This window comes from Thamnophis sirtalis, unplaced genomic scaffold (assembly GCF_051295495.1).
Source record: "Thamnophis sirtalis isolate CommonGarterSnake01/CBP01778 unplaced genomic scaffold, rThaSir2_p1.2 scaffold_7, whole genome shotgun sequence".
Classification (NCBI taxonomy): domain Eukaryota; kingdom Metazoa; phylum Chordata; class Lepidosauria; order Squamata; family Natricidae; genus Thamnophis; species Thamnophis sirtalis.
The window spans coordinates 6,886,409-6,907,344 of record NW_028261387.1 but is presented as its reverse complement, the minus strand read 5'-3'; the positions used below and the strand labels follow the sequence as shown (position 1 = coordinate 6,907,344).

Below are 20,936 nucleotides of genomic sequence, written 5' to 3'. Positions count from 1 at the left end.
TACTGCACCCTAACCACTGCGCCACCTCGGCTCGACCTTTCTCAAACTGATGTCTTCCCTAAGTCTTGAATTACAATTGCCATTATCCAGTCAGCAAAGATAAGGAGAAGAGGGTTTGTTTTATCTATGACCTGAGACTGTAATGCAGTGAGACACATATACCTCTGCCAGTGACGTGCGGTGAGGTTTATGGTGGTGAGGCAAGCAGCCAAAAGCCAACGTATGTCTGCCGGCCTATGTCTGCCAGTGCCGGGGCTTCGGCGTGGCTTTCCACCATAGAGCACACACACAGAGAGACAAATTACTTATAATAATACAAATTACAATTACTTACAAATTACAATAATTTTGAATTCCTCCCTCCAACCCACATACTTTTTCCAGATGTTTCACAGAGGATTTCAACTCTCCTCCTGTCTGCCATGATGAAAATGTAAAAAATGTAAAAAGAAAAAGGCAAGAGCTGCTGGTTAGGCTGGGTTAGCTGCTGCCAGAGCCTCCAATGGATGACTCTGCTTAACTGTTTAAAAAAAGCCTCTTAAAAAGCGCCCTCTACAGGAGGAGGCAGGAGAACGACGTGCCTCATCTACATAAGGAATTTTTTGCCTTTTAACCCTTGCTTAACTCTGCTCGAGTGATCATAAAGATAGACTAAATGAGCATTTGGTTCTCCCGCCTCCTCCTGCAGAGGGCACTTTTTAAAGAGGCTTTTTTAAACAGTTAAGCACTAAGCAGAGTCATCCACTGTGACTTTGGCAGCAACTAGCTCAGCCTTTTTCCTTTTACATTTTTTTTCTTTTCATGATGACAGTGGTGAGGCTCTGCCTCCCCTGCCTGCACGTCACTGACCTCTGCAACAAGATCGGTTCAAGGATTTTAAGCCCTTTAAGTGAATCTTCCATTTGGTGCCCTCTTTTAGGCCCTCCCATCATTTACATGCATTTACCTATATTTTAGTGGAAAACATTCCATTCAGGCCTGGAAAATGCTTGTAAAAGGGAGAGTGACATTTTTGAACAGGAGGATAGTGCACTGGATTATTGGATTATGCATAATTCAGATGAAGGGGTTGAAGGGCAGTCATGAAACTATGGGGGAAAGAAAGGGCTGAAGGCAGTAAATTCCAGAAGATTGAGAGAAGGAAAACTCACGGAAAGTTAATCGATTTGTAATAGATTTTTATTCTAAATCTCAAATGTTGCATGTGGCGCAGTGGTTAGGGTGCAGTACTGCAGGCCACTTCAGCTGACTGTTATCTGCAGTTCAGCGGTTCTAATCTCACCGGCTCAAGGTTGACTCAGCCTTCCATCCTTCCGAGGTGGGTGAAATGAGGACCCAGACTGTGGGGGCGATATGCTGACTCTGTAAACCGCTTAGAGAGGGCTGAAAGCCCTATGAAGCGGTATATAAGTCTAACTGCTATAATTACACATATCCAAATGAAGAGATAAAACAACAATATTATGGATGCAGATACTGAAGAGTTTAAATGAAGAAGCCAAAAACTGGTTGGGGAAGATTAATTGAAGCCTGCAAGGCTGGAAGACTTGATGGCCCAAGAGAGCAGAACCTAATATGATAATCACAGGTCTGGAACTTGCAGACCAGCTGCGCTTGGGACAAACACAAGATGAGACTCTTAGTCTAGAATTACCGTGCCTGATTAACTGAATTTTTACTGAACTCTGGACGACATTTTTTCTCTTATAACCCCACTCTTTTCCCACCCAACCTCCAGGCAATTGATGCTCCAAACTATAAAAGTTTTCAAAAGCATGCATTCCAAGACGATATCCTTCCGTCCATCCCATGCTCTAAATTTAGCATTTTGTAACGATTGGCAAGAGTGCGCCTTTAGATCAGGAAATAGATGGTGTGCAAATTGTCCAGAGTGTTTTAAATTGTCATTTTCTCATATCCCAAAGGCAGCATTTTGTCAGCTGCATTAGATAAACCAGACCACGGAAACAACTGTCCAGGCTACTCTTATTGAGGTTGGCCATAATAACAGAATTTTGCAGGCCTGATGGAGCGATGTTGCCTCTTCCTTCTCCCCCTCTCCCGTCCCCCTCTTCCTTATGGGTCAGTGAATTGGGAAAATCTCTACGTGAGCTGCTTCCAAATATTGTGTGGATATTCTGGATTTAAAATGTTTTAGCTGCTGTTGCTGTGGCATATTACCCTCCAAGTTCATCTTGCTACCTTTATCCACATTCCCTCCAGTGGTGGGTTTCAAAAATTTTTCGAACCTACTCTGTGGGTGTGGCCTCCTTTGTGGGAGTGGCTTGCCGGCCATGTGACCTGGTGGGAGTGGCTTGCCGGCCATGTGTTCTCTCTCTCTCTCTCTCTCTCTCTCTCTCTCTCTCTCTCTATCTTTCCTTCCTTTTGTTTCTCTGTCCTTTTTCTTTTTTTCTTTCATCTCTCTCTCATTTTTTCTTTCTTTCTTTCTTCCTTTCTTTCTCTTTCTCTGTGAGTCTGTCTGTCTCTCTCTGTGTGTCTGTGTGTGTGTCTTTGCCTCTCTCTCCCTCCCTCCCTCCCTGTCTCTCTATGTGATTCTCTCTCTGTGTCTTTCTGTCTCTCTCTGTCTCTCTCTCTGTATCTCTCTGTATCTCTCTGTATCTCTCTGTATCTCTCTCTCTCTCTCTGTATCTCTCTCCCTCGCTCTCTCTCTCCTCCAGTGGTGGGTTTCAAAATTTTTTGGAACCTCTTCTGTAGGTGTGGCCTGCTTTCTGGGTGCACTGGTGGAACCTCTTCTAACCGGTTCGGTAGATTTGACGAACCGGTTCTACCGAATAGGTGCGAACTGGTAGGAATCCACCTCTGATTCCCTCCTACCATTCCCTCCTCTTCTCAGAAGGGCTGCTGGGAGCAGAAGCCCACTCAGGCTAAAACATAAGCGAACAGAAGAGCAAGGACCCGTGACCCGACAAATGCGCGCATGACAAAAGCGCGCCGACTAAACCGCGACGTCGAAATCGCGCCCACAACAGCGCGCCAACAAAACTGCGCCCACAAAACCGCGATTAGGGTTAAGGTAAGGGTTAGGGTTAGGTTCAAGGTTAGGTTTAGGGTTATTACGTTGTTTTCACGTTGTTTGTTGAAGGCGCGCTTTTGTCGGCGCGCTGTTGTGGGCGCGATTTCAACATCGCGGTTTTCTCGCCGCGGTTTTGTCAGCGCGCTTTTGTCAGTGAACCTAAGGACCAATCCCATAGTAGCTCATTAATATTTGGGTATATGTTCTGTAATCCCAGGTTTTGTAATGGGGAGGCTTACTGTATCCTGGTACACTTTCTCTCCAACGCTTTTTTTCTTGGGCTAAGGGAAATAGATTAATTGATTGGGTGTAGTAGATGTTTCCACGTCACAAACTGAGATTGCCTGGAATTAGTTTAACTTGTGCATGGCTTCGTCAGTTTGGAGTCAAATTTAACCACCATCCCCCAGGGGAATTAATTCATCAGCTTATTTAACACTGGTTTGGGGGGGTTTCTACAACAAACTATTCTTTTTTTTCCTTCCTGAAGCATTGACACAGTTAGGAATACTAGTGATAACAGAACGATCATTTGGGGAGGGGGGGAGTTCACCCCTACGGGATGGAGGGCAAAGCTGTCTCCTTAAGAGGGGGGGGGGGGAAGGACACAGCTGCTGAGTTCAGTAGGTCATTGGGTAGAAGAGGTGATGGGAAGAGGGGAGCTGGACCAGGGGTCTCTGGCAGGAGGAGGCAAGAAGATTAAAGCTGCCTTTATGCCTGATAGTGCAGGATTGACAAATCCCAGCTCAGATTTGAGGCATCTGCAGGAAGTGTCAAGGTGGCGGTTGGGATTGTGTGATCAAAGCTTTGTGTGTCTGTGTCTGTGTGTATGGGGAGGGCAGAGGGGATGGCTTTGAAGACAGCAGGAAGAACTATCATCAAGGCAATGGGTCAGATAAGCAGGGATTAAGCCTGGGCCAAGAAGCTAACTTGCGAGAACAACTCAGACAAGCCAATTCACAATGGGTGTGTAGCCTGGTCTTTTTTGTGAGCATGATGTTGACAAATATATTTTTTTTAAAAAAAGAGGGGGAGCTTCACTCTTTCACACGCACACACACACACCCCAAACATCCCTGGCCCACAGAAACCAACTCAAACGGTTCGATAATTGTGTCCCTTTTGGTCGGCGAAGAAAAGGCTGCTTGAAATAACAAGCCCCTGTCTTCGTTTCTTCTTCTCTCCCATTCAGAACGTTCGTGGGCTTTCCTAAAAGTTTCAGTGTTTCATTAGTAAACCCTGGAACAGAACTGGCGTTATTGTCAATGAGTGGTGGGCCATGGCGGGTGGGGGGTGGGGGAAGCAGGAGCCAAGAAGCAAAGGCTGAGTAGGACAAAAGCTGGTTTGGCCAGACCACACATCCTTGTTAAAATTCTACATTGTGCAGAAAGCGTCAAAGGGAGCTTTTTTAAATCTCGAAAGGTCTTCCAGCGGGGGGGGGGATAAAACTTGCAGCTCGAGATGCATCAACAGTGACTCCTTTTGGGAATGGCCTTGGAGGCAATTCCATCAACAAAGGGCGGGGGTGTGTGTCCCCTTCACAGAAAAGGGCTTGCAGAGCGCCTGGGATCCCTTCCCCTTCAACGCGCGGGTTAATGTCTGGGCCCGCTTTGATTCCACGCGGCTTTCTTTTGTTTCCACATTTGCCTCCGTCAGGTTGCTAGGATACTTGGAGTCTCCGAAGAGACGAGGAGGATGATGGGAGTGAAATCAGGCTTGGAAATGATTACCTTGCCCTACGGACACCAACTGCGCCTGGATCTAATTGAAAGGTGAGCACCGCCGCTGTGTCTCTCTCAGCAGCAACGTCGAGCTGTCGCGAGGAGGCTTTCTTCGAGGTCCACAATCACAAAACCTGCCAAGCGGGCAGCTCCCAGTTGGGTAGACCCTTCCCATGTTTCTGAATGCAATCAGAGCAGGTTCCTTACGATTCCTTAGTAACCAGGGCTGAATACCCGAAACTGCACATACATCCTGTCGGGGCATGCAAAGTCTATCGGGGCTTTGGAGTTTGTATTTGTATTTGTATTTTATTATTTGTATGCCGCCCTTCTCTGGGAGGACTCAGGGCGGCGAACAATTCAAGGGGGGAAAAAAGGGGAACATAAAAGACAAAATACAAATAATAAAAGTAGACAACAGTCGCACAACCATACATGTCGAGAGGGGAAGGGAACTCATCACCCCCAGGCCTGCCGGCAAAGCCAGGTTTTGACGGCTTTCTGGAAGGCCTGGAGAGGGGTGAGGGTCCGAATCTCCGCGAGGAGTTCGTTCCAAAGGGCCGGAGCTGCCACAGAGAAGGCCCTCCCCAGGGTGATAGCCAGGTGGCATTGGCTGGTAGATGGCACCCGGAGGAGGCCAACCCTGTGAGATCTAATGGGTCTGTGGGAGGTAATTGGCAGCAGGCGGTCTCTCAAGTACCCAGGTCCAATACCATGAAGGGCTTTATAAGTTACGACTTTGGGAATGACGAGCGTGATGATGCCCATATTTACGTCAGAATTTAAAATGGGGCCCTGATAACATAAGAGCCACCCTTCCCTTGGAAAATTTCATTATAAATACATTTGTTAAAAGAGCCAGTTTAGTGCAGTGGTGAAGGCATCAGGCTAGAAACTGGGAGACTGTGAGTTCTAGTCCTACCTTAGGCACGAAGCCAGCTGGGTGAAATGGGACCAGTCTGTCTCTTTCAGCCTAGGAAGAAGGCAGCAAGGACAAACCCCTTCTGAAATCTTGGCAAGAAAATTGCGGAGATTAAGCCAGGCAGGAATCAATGTTTATCTGAAGGCACAACATTTTTAAAAAATTATGTTTGTTAAGCAGTAAAGAGAGAGAGGGAGAGAGGGAGGGAGGGAGGGAGAGAGAGAGAGAAAGAGAGAGAGAGAGAGAAAGAGAGAGAGAGAGAGAGAGAGAGAGAGAACGTTTGCATATCAAGATCTGAGGTCCAAAAGCTTGTATTGCACAGATCTCTTACATTCAGTTTTGGTTGCCACGATGTAGAAAAGATGTGGAGACTCTAGAAAGAGTGCAGAGAAGAGCAACAAAGAGGATTAGGGGACTGTTTCTCTTTAATTTCTCTGTAAAAATAGGACAAGCTGAATACATTGACATATAGTGGAAATACACCAAGGGGAGGAGGAGTGGGATAGAAGAAAGAGGGGGAGAGAGGGCGGGAGAGAGGATGGGAGGGAGGGTGAGAAGGAAGGGAGGGAGTGGATCGGGAGAGAGGAGTGGTAGAAGGGGAGGGGAAGTAGGGTAGAGGGGGATGATGGAGGGAAGATAGTAAGTTGGAGGGGGGGCGGAAGAAAGAGGTGTATGGAGAGTGGAAGAGGTATATTGGGTTTCTATTTGAGTTTGAGTTTCATTTTATTTATATTTCTGGGGGTATTGTTGACAAGAGGAATTGCTGTGATTATTGTTTAACGTTGTATGGCCCCGGTTATGCACAGTATATATGTGAGTGTATGAAAATGAAAAAATGGAAAAATAAAAACATTTAACTCCCCCCAAAAAAATCACTTAAAAAAAAAAAAGATGATTAGGGGACTGGAGGCTAAAACATAGGAAGAACGGTTGCAGGAACTGGGTATGTCTAGTTTAATTAAAAGAAGGACTAAGGGAGACATGATAGCAGCATTCCAATATCTCAGGGGTTGCCCCAAAGAAGAGGGAGTCAAACTATTCTCCAAGGCACCTGAGGGCAGAACAAGAAGCAATGGGTGGAAACTAATCAAGGAGAGAAGCAACTTCGAACTAAGGAGAAATTTCCTGACAGTTAGAACAATTAATCAGTGGAACAACTGGCCTCCAAAAGTTGTGAATGCTCCAACACTGGAAGTCTTTAAGAAGATGCTGGATAGCCATTTGTCTGAAACGGTATAGGGTTTCCTGCCTAAGCAGGGGGTTGGACTAGAAGACCTCCAAGGTCCCTTCCTACTCTGTTATTCTATTCTATTCTATTCTATTCTATTCTATAAACAATCCTGCAGTTCAAGAATAAACAGTTTTGAAAAGCCCAAGGATTCCAACCTCACCCGAACTTTGAAATAAAAAGTAAAATGCTGCTTAGCCAAGTTGCCATGGTGGCCGTGATTCCAGAGAAGTCCCTTGTATGAATATCCTTTTTTGGCAGATACAGGTAGTCCTCGATTTACAATAGTTCGCTTCACGACCATTCAAAGTTACTACCACACTGGAAAAAAGGGGACCTATGACCATTCTTCACACTTATGACCATTGCAGCATCCCGACAGCCATGTGATTTACATGCAGATACGTGACAACTGCTTCACATTTATGACAGTTGCAGTGTCCTGGGGTCACGGGATCCCATTCTGCAACCTTCTGACAAGCAAAATCAATGGGGAAATCGGATTCGCTTGGTTCCACCACAAAACCGCGTTCGACTAAAGGGTGCTCGACGAAACCGCGTAGCTGACGTCATCACAGCACGACAACAGCGCGGAGAAAAAAGCACGCTGTAAACGCTAAAGCTAAAATTAACCCCTAAACCTAAACCTAACCCCCCTAAACCTAACCCTAAACCTAACCCTAAACCTAACCCTTAACCTAACCCTTAACCTAACCCTAACCCTAAACCTAACCCTTAACCTAACCCTAAACCTAACCCTTAACCTAACCCTAAACCTAACCCTTAACCTAACCCTAAACCTAACCCTTAACCTAACCCTTAACCTAACCCTAACCCTAAACCTTAACCTAACCCTTAACCTAACCCTAACCCTTAACCTAACCCTTAACCTAACCCTAACCCTAACCCTTAACCTAACCCTAACCCTTAACCTAACCCTAAACCTAACCCTTAACCTAACCCTAAACCTAACCCTTAACCTAACCCTTAACCTAACCCTAACCCTAACCCTTAACCTAACCCTAACCCTTAACCTAACCCTAAACCTAACCCTAACCCTAACCCTTAACCTAAACCTAACCCTAAACCTAACCCTAAACCTAACCCTTACCTTAACTTGAATCGGCTTGCTTTTAAAGCGCTATTTAAAGCGCCCTTCTTTCTCCGCGCTCGCTGTTGTCGCCCTGCTGATGACGTCAGCGACGCGGTTTAATCGGGCGCGCTTTAGTCGAGCACGGTTTTGTCGTGCCACGATTCGCTTAACAATTGTGTTACTAACTTAAAAAACTGCAGTGATTCGCTTAACAAATATGGCAAGAAGCGTTGTAAAATGGGAGAAATCTCACTTAACCGATTTCTCACTTTAGCCACGTAAATTTTGAGCTCATAAGTGTGGTCATAAGTTGAGGACCACCTGTATTTGTCCTTTTCTTGCTGTGCCGTAAGAGAGCTCGCCTTGAGACACCTTGGACAGCTGCATTACTGTTTCATGTTTAGAACAGTGTAGCAACACTTATGAGCCATGGCGGCGCGCGGTGGTTAGAGTGCAGTACTGTAGGCTACTTCTGCTGCCCTGCCGACTGCCTGCAGTTCAAATCTCATCGGGCTCAAGGTTGACTCAGCCTTCCATCCTTCCGAGGTGGATAAAATGAGGATCCAAATTGTTGGGGCCAATATGCTGACTCTGTAAACCACTGTAAAGTGGTATATAAGTCTTAAGTGCTATTGCTATCAAATGGAGCTTATGGATGAGATTGTTTAAAGCAGGGGTCTCCAACCTTGGCAACTTTAAGACTTGTGGACTTCAACACTGAGAGTTCCTCAGCCAGCTTTGCTTCCACCCTTCCGAGTTGGATAAAATGAGGGTCCAAATTGTTGGGGCCAATATGCTGACTCTGTAAACCACTGTAAAGTGGTATATAAGTCCTAAGTGCTATTGCTATCAAATGGAGCTTATGGATGAGATGGTTTAAAGCAGGGGTCTCGAACTTTGGCAACTTTAAGACTTGTGGACTTCAACACTCAGAGTTCTCAGGAACTCTGGGTGTTGAAGTCCACAAGTCTTAAAGTTGCCAAGGTTGGAGACCCCTAGTTTAAAGGACAAGATCTTCCCAAGGAGGAAGGCTATGTCCATCAAGGTTGTTCCTCATTCTGGAAACGTAGAAACCTGCAGATTAGGGGATTTTGTTCATTAGGAGTAGGGCTACCCTAGATGCCAAGATAACAACACTCAACCTTTCCCAGGTCATCAGAAAGGCACTTAGCACAGCACTAGGTTGATATGAGTGTATCGTGCCAATCACCACGTATTGTGAAAACCCATGGCTATTTTATGAGAGGCAATAAAGAAAGCAATATATGCCAGCCAGCAAGCAGCAGAATGGAAGGGTGGGGTTAGAGGTTGCGTCTCTCTTTCATTTCCTTCAAGAATAAAAAAAGATAACAAAAATTCCTCCTTTGCACTCAGTGGGAGAAAACTATTAAAGTTCAGCTTCAGAACTATTTACCTAAAGCATAATGGAAGGCCAGAAGGATTTTAGAGCCTTTGACTTTAAAGCCTCCAATTTCCTAAGCAGAACCACAAAATTCTCCCCCATCGGTGTGGAGAAAGGGAAGGCTTATGGATGCTTTTGCATTGGCCAGAAAGGTTTGAACTGATGGCTGATCTTCACCTTGAGGTCTAGCTGCTCCTTTTTCCAGGGTGCTATTGTTTCATTGCAGAATTTATTCTGGTTGCATTCATTTATTCAAATCTTATTAAAATACATTCTGGATAATTGCACGGGAAAGATTTAAGGGTTAACTTAGATCCATGTTTATTCATAGCTGCCATAGATCTATAGGTGTGATAGCAAGCCTATGGCAGAGGGGGCATGCAGAGCCCTCACTGTGGGCATGCGTGGCATCGCCAGTTGCGCATGTGCACCGGCCAGCTGGTATTCACATGCACGTGCTGAAACCCGAGAACAGCTGGCCGTTGCGCATGTGTGCAATGGAAGACCAGCTAGTCGCCATGCACATATGCACTGGCCAGCTGCTCTCTTTTGGGTTGTGGCGCTAAGGCACGCACATACTCCAGTTTCGGTACTCGGTGCCGAAAAGGTTAACCATCACTGGTCTATGGGATTCATTTTGAATTTAAGACCATGAAGCCTAATTTGCATTGATTTCTGTGGGTCTCCATAGAGTGACGTTTCCAGTTAGCAGTTAGCAATAGCAGTTAGACTTCTATACCTCTTCATAGGGCTTTCAGCCCTCTCTAAGCGGTTTTACAGAGTCAGCATATCGCCCCCAACAATCCGGGTCCTCATTTTACCCACCTCGGAAGGATGGAAGGCTGAGTCAACCTTGAGCCGGTGAGATTTGAACAGCCGAACTGCAGAACTAGCAGTCAGCTGAAGTAGCCTGCAGTGCTGCACTCTAACCACTGCGCCACCTCGCCTCTAGGTGGCAGCACTTATCTAATCTTGGCTAATCTGAAAAAGCTAAGCAGAGAGGAGGGTTGGCTAATACTTGGATGTGAAATCAGAAGAAAGGACCATAAATGCCAGCTAGGAAATTCAGAAGAAGAGAGTGGTAAATCAGTTTCACATTGTTGCCCCCAAAATTACAGGAACATAATCATAAAATCAAAGGATCGAAGCCCAAGTCAACAGTGATTCAATTTTTAAAGAGAACTGAATTTAAATCAAGTTCATTATTTTAATATATTGCAAATATTTACAAAAGTGGCACCAATAGCTTGTTTGAGTCTGTGCTATGATACCTGAAGCAGAAGAGGAATACTGTTTGTCATAACTGTATAAATTGAACAGGCCAATTACTCAATAGTTAATTTCAAATCAATTGAAAATACGCCTTTTTTTTAAAACACTCAAGAATCTCAGAATTATTTCCTCTGTGCTGATTTGCTTCTTCTCATCCAAATCCAAATCCAGATTGACGTCGAGTCTTTATTGATTAGCCGTTGGGCCATATCAAAATGCAAATTTCCAGAAACGAATTACTAAAATTTGACAAAACATAATTTAAAATGGAATTAGAATAAAACATGATTTAAAGTGGAGTTGGAATAAAATACAGTCTGAAATGAAATCGGAATAGAATGCAATAATTTAAGATATAGATAAAATATGAGAAAATTATATTTCGGTGTCATCCCTGTAATCTACCCCGCTTCTCATCAAAATGATGAGAAAGAGCCGAGGTGGCACAGTGGTTAGAGTGCAGTACTGCAGCCACTTCAGCTGACTGCTAGTTCTGCAGCTCGGCGGTTCAAATCTCACCGGCTCAGGGTTGACACAGCCTTTACGAGGTGGGTAAAATGAGGACTCGGATTGTTGTTGGGGGCAATATGCTGACTCTGTAAACCGCTTAGAGAGGGCTGAAAGCCCTATGAAGCGGTATACAAGTCTAACTGCTATGATAATGGGAATATAGTGATGCCAAGATTCCAGATCCTTTTTTTTTTTTTTACTTGAATTCACAGGGAGTGTAGAATCTTTTTGGTAGCCCTGACTACACCCGATTTGTTTTCTCTCCAGGCATACTACAATGGCAATAGGAATTGCGGTGGATATTCTTGGCTGCACGGGGAATTTAGAAGAGCGTGTTGCAACATTAAACAGGATTATCCAGGTTGCAGTCGAACTCAAAGACTCCATGGGGGATCTGTATGCCTTCTCAGCTATAATGAAGGCTCTGGAAATGCCTCAGGTAAAATGGAAATCTTATACACGGACATTCGGGATAATGAATATTTCTTGAAAGGCCAACAGTATGCAAAGAAAATCAACTGTTGCCAAGGTCCATTAGATCTGCCTCTGCGGATCTCCCTGTTCGCTACTCCCCAGCTGGCAGCTGAATATTTATTGAAACGAACTGCGGACTTAAGGGAAACAAGCATGAGATTTTTCACATGTAACGGGTTGTAGAACGACTGCAGTAGTGGGATACGACCGGTACGCCCTAGTACGGGCGTACCAGCGCCTGCTGGGGGCACCAGGTACCTCTCCAGTACGGTGCTCCGGAGGGCCCACCTGCCCGCCCACTCACCGCTATTTGATCTGACCTGGGCTTTCGCACATGCTCATGGGGCGTACGACGCCTGCACGACGCTGTGCCGAGCAGCTGGAGCATCACGGGCGTTAAGTACACTTGCGCATGCTGTGCACATTCACATGGTGGATGCCGGGTCCCGTTGTAGCGTACCGGTTGCAACGGGATCCGGACCCCTCCGCCTGGGAAAAGCCCACCTGAAATCATAGGCAAAAATCTATCTTTGAAATTCTTTTAAGTGCCCCCGTCATCCTAGTCGAGGGAGGGAGGGCTGTGAAAAAGAACTTAGCACCGCCCCCTCCCTGCTTATCTTGCCAGATAGAGCCGAGGTGGCACAGTGGTTAGGGTGCAGTACTGCAGGCCACTTCAGCTGACTGTTATCTGCAGTTCAGCGGTTCTAATCTCACCGGCTCAGGGTTGACTCAGCCTTCCATCCTTCCGAGGTGGGTGAAATGAGGACCCAGACTGTGGGGGGGGGGCGATATGCTGACTCTGTAAACCGCTTAGAGAGGGCTGAAAGCCCTATGAAGCGGTATATAAGTCTAACTGCTATTGCTATTGCCATGCCTTGGTTTTGATGGAAGCCATCTTCCATTGCCGTATGTTCAATGAGAAGATATTGTAACATATAACAGGAAAGCTTACATCATAGCTTTCCTCTTTTGCCCTCTGTAGATCGCACGGTTGGAGCAAACATGGACCAGCTTGAGGCACTGTTATACCCAAACAGCCATTATGTACGAGAAACAGCTGAAACCTTTCAGCAAACTCTTACATGAAGGAAAAGGTGAGTGTGTGGATATTTAGTTACATAACATTTTTCATTGTTGTGGAGGGATTCCAATTAAGGCCTTAAGGGTGCATCCGTTATTCCCCTAATGGAAAGCGTGTAAAAAAGTCACATCCTATCAAGGACGGCAAATGGGCAGAATATATTTGACTTAATTACATCCTGTTTTGATTTTGTTATTTATCTCGCCTGGAGAAGAATAGAGATTCTGCAGCCAAATAACACATGTACAATTGCTCATGTGTAAGTTCTATGACTTACATTACATTAGGAGACGGGACACGGCGGCTCAGGGGCGAAGATGCTGAGCTTGTCGTTCAGAAAGATCAGCAGTTCGGCAGTTCGAATCCCTAGGGCCGCGGGACGGAGGGAGCTCCCGTTACTTGTCCCAGCTTCTGCCAGCCTAGCAGATCGAAAGCATGTAAAAATGCAAGTAGAAAAATAGGAACCACATTTGGTGGGAAGGTAACAGCGTTCCGTGCGCCTTCGGCATTTAGTCACGCCAGCCACATGACCACGGAGACGTCTTCGGACAGCGCTGGCTCTTCGGCTTTGAAACAGAGATGAGCACCGCCCCCTACAGTTGGGAATGACTAGCACATATGTACCAGGGGAAGCTTTACCTTTTGAGTTCTATGAAAAAGTACTCGGATAGGCTTTCTCTGGGGTTTTTTTTTCCAAAAAACTCCAACACAGGTAGTCCTCAACTGAACAACAGTCCATTTAGTGGGCGTTCAAAGTTGCAACAGTGTTAAAACCTATGACCGTTTTTCATACGACCGTTGTGGCATTCCCTTGGTCATATAATAAAAAAATTGGATGCTTGGCAACTGACTCATATTTATTATGGTTACACTAACCTAGGATCATGTGATCACCTATTGGGACCTTCTGACAAGCAAAGCCATTGGCTGAGTTGCTGTCAAGGTCCTTATCTGTTTGTTCTGCTTGGCTTTCAGCCACCGAGGTGTTGGTGTCTTGCTATTAAAGTACATTCCACTTAAGCTTGTCTCGGCATTCGTTACTGGACCGAGGAGGGGGTCAGAACAGGATCTATTAGATTCTTCACTTGGTAGATGAAGTTGCAGGCTGTAGTCTAATTCAGGGCTGTCAATCTCCCAGCCCATGGACCAGATGTATCACGCGCTGGCGGTGGCCACGCCCAGTTTAGCAAAGAGGGGGGGGGAAGTCCCAATACGTCACGTGATGCTGCCGTGATGAAGTGAGTTTGACACCCCTAATCTAGTTAATAGATGAATTGATTGTAGCCATGGCGCTAACTTCAGACGCTTTCCATTTCTTCATTTTCAGAGGTCACCTGTGTGTCGCAAAACGTCGTCGCTGTGCCATTGCTGATGCCTCTGGTTACGCTGCTGGAACGTCAAACTGTGGTCTTCGAGGGAATGGATGTGTGGGAAAACACTGACCAAAGCTGTGATATCATGCTGAAACATTTGGCAACAGCTCGTTTGATAGCACAAAATGCTGAACAGTACAGCGCAAATGCGGAAAGGATCCTTACAGGTACGGGGGGCGGGGGGGAGATAATAGACCTCTTGATATGGCTGTAAGGCGTTTAGTAGTTAAGCACATTTAGTAGTTAAGCACATAAAAAGAGACACAGATAGAATCAAGCCCAGGGTTGTGTAAATGCAGTCTTAGACAAGAAGACTGTTCCCACCAGTGGTGGGTTTCAAAAATTGTTCGAACCTACTCTGTGGGTGTGGCCTCTTTTGTGGGGGTGGCTTGCCGCCCATGTGACCTGATGGGAGTGGCTTGCCGCCCATGTGACCGGATATGAAGATGCTAACGACACTTGTCAGAACCACCTTAAATTACCTCACACACAGCACTGGCATGCATAAGAATATGATGTAAACTTGTTTTTTAAAAGGCATCTTTGGTTTGCGTTAAAACAACTTCAACACACACAATGTTCTGATTGCACCACAAACGCAGTAGTCATCCTTACCTTTCACAGAGGCCCTGAGTTTTATAAATAGGAGCATGATAGTGTAGAATAATCATATCCAAGGACCAGTGGTGGGTTTCAAAAAATTTTGGAACCTCTTCTGTAGGTGTGGCCTGCTTTCCGGGTCCACTGGTGGAACCTCTTCTAACCGGTTCGGTAGATTTGACGAACCGGTTCTACCGAATAGATGCGAACTGGTAGGAACCCACCTCTGGTTCCCACCCTTATTTATGGGCCTGACAGATGTTCCGGGTAATTTAAAGAAAGCAGCTTTACCCGATTTGACCCATGTTCCTTCTCATTCCCCTGAACTGTCAACAGGAAGAGCTGGGATTGGACTGTCTTTCAGTATTGCTTGTGAGGAAATAGGCGGCCTTCCTAAGGACTTGGCACGACTCATTTAGCAACATCAGAACGTATTCTTAGCTACCTTTGGAGAAAAGCTGTTTCTAAGATGATAAAAAGGGGTTGGAATGTTTACTTTTAAAAAGAGTAAAAGCCAGGGCTTAGTTTGGGTGTTGAGTTTTGTCCTTGGAGGCAGAGATGCAGCCGTGTAGAAAAATCAGTATCTAACTCAAGTGAGATTTTATTACAGCATTTCTTAATTTTGGCAGTTCTAAGATCTATGGGTTTCAGCTCCCAGAATTCCCCAGCCAAGATGAAGTCCACACATCTTCGAGCTGCCAAAATTAAGCAATATTGCTGTATAGGCATTATTTCTTATATATATTCTCTGCATGTGTGTGCTTCAAATGCCGTATTCATTCAACGCGGGGAAAAAAGAATTTTGCAATTGGGAGATGATTTAAATCAGGGGTTCCCAGCCGGGGGTGCAAGCACACCCTGGGTGTGCAAGATGATATTCCAGGGCCTGCCAAAACCTGGGTTTAGACGTTTCAAAATTATAGTGTATATGCATAATTAGATTTAGATCAACTACATTTTCCATTCTGTTGTCATGTTTTCTCCAGGGAAAACCGACAGCCGTGATGGTGAACCTATAACACGCGTGCCACAGGTGGCACGCAGACCCCTCTCTGCAGGCACACGAGCTGTCGCCCAGTTCAGTTTCATTGTGCATGTGCACACGCCTCCCACTGGCCAGCTGATTTTCCCGGGGAGAAAATCCCGGAAACATGCACGCACATGTGGGGGTGGGTCACATGCGCAGGGGGAGCGGGGGGGGTAGTGCCCCCCTACACCTCATTTTTGGTCCCAGGACGCTTGCTACATCCAAAATGGGCCGCGCCTGTTAGGCCCAAAACGGGGTTGGGGGGATGTGTGGCGCCCCCTGCTGCATTTTTGGTCCGAGGCTACAGGGAGGCTTGCTAGGCCCAAAACGGGGCACAGGGGTGTCCCACGCGTATGCGCAGGACACACGGGGAAGTCGCACACACATTGCATTATGGGTGTGGGCATGTGCGCATGCACTTTCGGCACGCAACCAGAAAAAGGTCAGCCCTCACTGACCTGCCGCAACCTCAAATCATCTGCTGCAGCCCTTGAAGAGTATTCGGAGACTTCAGCTTGTCCAGAATGCAGCCGCGCGAGCGATCGTGGGTGCACCTCGGTTCACCCACGTAACACCTATCCTCCGCGAGCTGCACTGGCTGCCTATTGGCCTCCGGATACGCTTCAAGGCGCTAGTTGTCGCTTATAAAGCCCTTCATGGTATTGGACCTGGGTACTTGAGAGACCGCCTGCTGCCAATTACCTCCACTAGACCGATTAGATCCCACAGATTAGGCCTCCTCCGAATCCCATCTGCCGGCCAGTGTTGACTGGCGACTACCCGGAGGAGAGCCTTCTCTGTGGCTGCTCCGACCCTCTGGAACGAGCTCCCCGTGGAGATTCAAACCCTCACCACCCTCCAGGCCTTCCGCATAGCCCTTAAAACCTGGTTGTTCTGACAGGCCTGGGGCTAAAGAGCCGTTGCCCCCGTCTCGAATAGTATGACTGTTGTGAGTTTTAAATTATATATTGTTATGTTGTTGTTTTTAAATCTTTTGTCTGTATCCCCCTCCCCGGTTCGAGTTGTGAGCCGCCCTGAGTCCCCTTCGGGGGAAAAGGGCGGCATAGAAATTTAATAAACTGAATTGAACTGCAGTCAAAAGTGACCTAAACACATGCAACATTTGGTACCAAAGACTATTGCTTTATAGGTAAACATTTGTCCATTTCCATTTTCTTCACCAGGTTTTCAGCCAGATGACACAATGAATGAAATCTTCAAGACGGAATTTCAGATGAGATTGCTCTGGGGCAGCAAAGGAGCACAGGTCAACCAGAATGAAAGATACGAAAAATTCAATCAAATCTTAACTGCACTTTCCCGAAAATTAGAACCTCCCCTTACCCAGCAGACTGACCATAGAAATGCCTGATGGACTCTCTCAGCTGAAAAGAAATTGGTATACTTACCAAGAAAATGTTTTTTTTTAAAGGAAAGGTGTAATTTATGTTGCTTATTTCACAACTCCCTAGGGCAAAGACTGCCAAAAAAAACCCTATAAACAAAATACTTCCTTGGGAATATATGCTGCCTGCCAACTCCCTTCTGTGCTGCTAGTGTAATTTTTTTTTTTTAAAAAAAAACCCTGTTATTTCCCCAATCCCATTCCCCCCTCCCCAAAAAAAGCAAGTTTCAGGCCAATCTAAAACATATAGCAAATACTGCATCTATACCCGATCAGGACACTGCTTCATGGATTATTATTATTATTCTGAAGAAACTGCCATAACCCTAGATGGGGTGTGGAAAACGTGGTTATACTGTCAAAAAAGTTTTTGTAAAGTTCCGTCTGACATCAAGCAGAATTTTGTAAACTGTATTTATGTACATTTATTTATGAGTTGCTAATGATGATTTGTGATTTATAAAGGATTATTTATTTCTTACGATTGTTACCTTTCATGGGACACCCCCAGTCCACTCTAAAAAAAAGTGATCATTTTAGGACTTATATGCAATAATGTTATTAACGGTCTGTTTTGTAAATATAAATAGAAGTTAAAAGAAATGGCTTTTTAGGAGGTATCAGTTGTATGATATCCCTTAAATAGATATGGGGAAATTTATAATAGCTGTGAATTAAAGAATAACACTTGAAATATTTTATGCCTTATTTTATTTCTTATGCCTTATTTTTATCGTCAATGAAACCCAAAATGACTTGCTTGGGGACTCAAAATCCAAATATCTTCTCATTCTGCAACGTAGTGACTGATCCTTCCCTTATTACTTTATATCAGGTCTGTCAAACTCGCGGCCCACAGGCCAGATAGCCACACCCATGCCCATTTAGCAAAGGGGGGGGGAGTTCCAATACATCACGTGACACCACGAGTTTGACAGCCCTGTTTTATATGGATCTTTTTTAAAAAAAAAAATCAAAAGGCTTTAAAATATATGCATGTCTTCCACCATTGCAGATTTTAAAAAAATAATTCTCTAGTAAAGGAATTACAGAGTGAGAGCGGTTTCACTCCTAGAGTTTTCACAAGCAGTAATGGGTTAAGTGGCTATAATACTTGCATAAATTTCACCAAATTGTGAAATTGTGATAGTGCTGCGCTACCAAATTTGTATCTTACTGTTTACTGTGAGAGCAGGGCCGGATTTAGATGAAAAGAGGCCCTAGGCTATTCCACTTATGAGGCCCTTTCACCTCCCATTTTTAAGTTTGTAAATTACATGAGAGACAATAAAATACATCATTACTGTGATATATATATCAATATATCAATATATATAGCTGGCCTCCCGACGGAGGGCGGCTCTGCTCTGCGGCAAAGGCAGCGAGGCCAGCCGCCTCCCCTGCTGCGCTCAGCTACCCGGCTCGACCCCCTCGCCCTCACCTGCCTGGCCGCTGGTGGGCTCCACGTTGACGGGGCGGCTACTGGGAGCGGCCGCGCCTCTCACCTGACCGCCGGTGCCGGGAACGTGGGCGGGCTCCCCAACTGCCGCGGCGCTGGAACGATCTTAACCAATACATTTTAATGTTTGTTTATTAGTCATCTGCGTAGAATTTCTCCTTATTTTCGGTTCAGTGTTTTAGTGTTCACTGTTTTTAGAATAGTGCAATTTTAATTTTGCTAACAATTTGAATGTAGGCCCCTCTTGATCTTGAGGCCCTAAGCTGAAGCCTAGTTAGCCTATAGGAAAATCCGGCCCCGACTGTGAGCTAAATTAGCTTTTTTTAGGATTTATATTTCATGTTGGAAATATAATAATTTAAAAAAAATCTTTTTTGTTGTTCTAACTATACAAACGTTTGCTGTTTTTAACCAGTTACACAATTTAATGACTAACCCATTTAAGGTCATTCGCTGAGAGAACAAGAATAAATCATCTCTTTTTCTCTCTCTCTCTCTCTCTCTCCTAATCAAATATCCCTCAATGACTTAAGGAAAAAGAAGACATCTATCTTCTTTTTTGTACTCTGGAAGTCATGGTGATCATGACATGAATCCCAAGACAGAGGAAACAAGCAGACGCAATAAAAGGCATTTAAATCCGCCATGGCCTGATCAGTCAACTGGAAAATGTGAAGCTTTTATTTTAATAAGCTAGTAAGGCAGACCGATAGCAGACCGCTTAGCCCTGCTTTTGAAATCTATGGCTGAAATACTTTATCGGTTCCAAACAGAGACTTTCCCATCAACAAGGGTACCTTAACCTAAGAGTTTCAGAATTCAAATGAATACACAAATTTTAGGACAATGCTCTTTTAAAAAAAAAAAAACTTATGAGCTGAACATGAATGATCCAGCCGGAATTAGGAAAGCAAGGGAAAATTGAGAGGGGAAAAAAAATGAGGATAAGAAAATGGGAAGAATCATTTCCTTTTCCTAAAAGCTTGAGTCCCACCATGCTGCAACTATGTAGGTCACACCCCCCCCCCCCCACACAAAAAGAGAAATCTCTAGGAATTTTGGAATCCTCCCAAAAGCTTCTGTTTGCATGAGGGCCGTTCTTCCAGAAGCTGCGCTGAAATGTATTGTTTCGTTCCAGCCACTTCTCCAACTTTTCTCTGGCAGGCAATTTGCATTGTGCAGGGAATTCTGTGCTCCCTTATTTTGTTTATGGAGGCCAAATTATAAACACAACTCTTTGTTGCATCGTTTAAACATGCCAAAAGTGCTGCTGTTTCTAAGTGTTCGTGTAATTAGTAAGCTTTAGTGGAATGGAGTGGAATTTTATTATTTGTATGCCGCCCTTCTCCGGGAGGACTCAGGGCGGCGAACAATTCAAGGGGGAAAAAAAGGGGAACATAAAAAGACAAAATACAAATAATAAAAGTAAACAACAGTCGCACAACCATACATGTCGAGACGGGAGGGGAACTTATCAACCCCAGGCCTGCTGGCAAAGCCAGGTTTTGACGGTTTTTCGGAAGGCCTGGAGAGAGGTGAGGGTCCGAATCCCTGCGGGGAGTTCATTCCAGAGGGCCGGAGCTGCCACAGAGAAGGCCCTCCCCCGGGTAGTAGCCAGGTGGCATTGGCTGGTAGATGGCACCCGGAGGAGGCCAACCCTGTGAGATCTAATGGGTCTGTGGGAGGTAATTGGCAGCAGGCGGTCTCTCAAGTACCCAGATCCAATACCATGAAGGGCTTTATAAGTTACGACTAGCACCTTGAAGCGTATCCGGAGACTGATCGGTAACCAGTGCAGCTCGCGGAGGATAGGTGTAACGTGGGTGTACCGAGGTGCACCCACAATCGCTCGCGCGGCTGCGTTCTGGACGAGTTGAAGTCTCCGAATACTCTTCAAGGGCTGCCCCACGTTGCAGTAGTCCCAATCTCTGGATCTCTCTGAATCTTTGGCAAATCAGGTGGAGCATAAAGTGAAGTGAAAGTCACCTGAGATGCTGTGTAAAGAATTTAAGTAATCCCAAGGAGTAATTCTGGATTGGAGGAAAAACATGGAGATTTGTCTTCCTAGTGGGCGCAACTTTTGCTTCCCTTCACCACCCAGGCATATTAGAGCCGAGGTGGCACAGTGGTTAAATGCAGCACTGCAGGCTACTTCAGCTGACTGCAGTTCTGCAGTTCGGCTGTTCAAATCTCACCGGCTCAAGGTTGACTCAGCCTTCCATCCTTCCGAGGTGGGTAAAATGAGGACCCGGATTGTTGTTGGGGGCGATATGCTGACTCTGTAAACCGCTTAGAGAGAGCTGAAAGCCCTATGAAGCGGTATATAAGTCTAACT

At 45.4% G+C, this 20,936-nt stretch overlaps 1 protein-coding gene across 3 annotated transcripts in view; it reads left to right on the top strand.

Moving 5' to 3' along the window:
- Positions 1-19,243, top strand: part of BCAR3 (BCAR3 adaptor protein, NSP family member) — a 114,683-nt gene extending 95,440 nt beyond the window's left edge. For 2 of the 3 annotated variants that reach the window (XM_087719263.1, XM_087719265.1), the window contains 5 exons: positions 4,691-4,806; positions 11,450-11,621; positions 12,639-12,750; positions 14,065-14,277; positions 16,922-17,137. In XM_087719263.1, the coding sequence (XP_087575389.1) occupies positions 4,691-4,806; positions 11,450-11,621; positions 12,639-12,750; positions 14,065-14,277; positions 16,922-17,109 (801 nt within the window). In that variant the 3' untranslated portion in view covers positions 17,110-17,137. Of the gene's footprint in view, positions 1-4,690; positions 4,807-11,449; positions 11,622-12,638; positions 12,751-14,064; positions 14,278-16,921; positions 17,138-19,134 lie in introns of those variants that run through there. The other variant, XM_087719264.1, reaches the window with a different exon arrangement.
- The last annotated feature ends 1,693 nt before the right edge of the window (positions 19,244-20,936 follow it).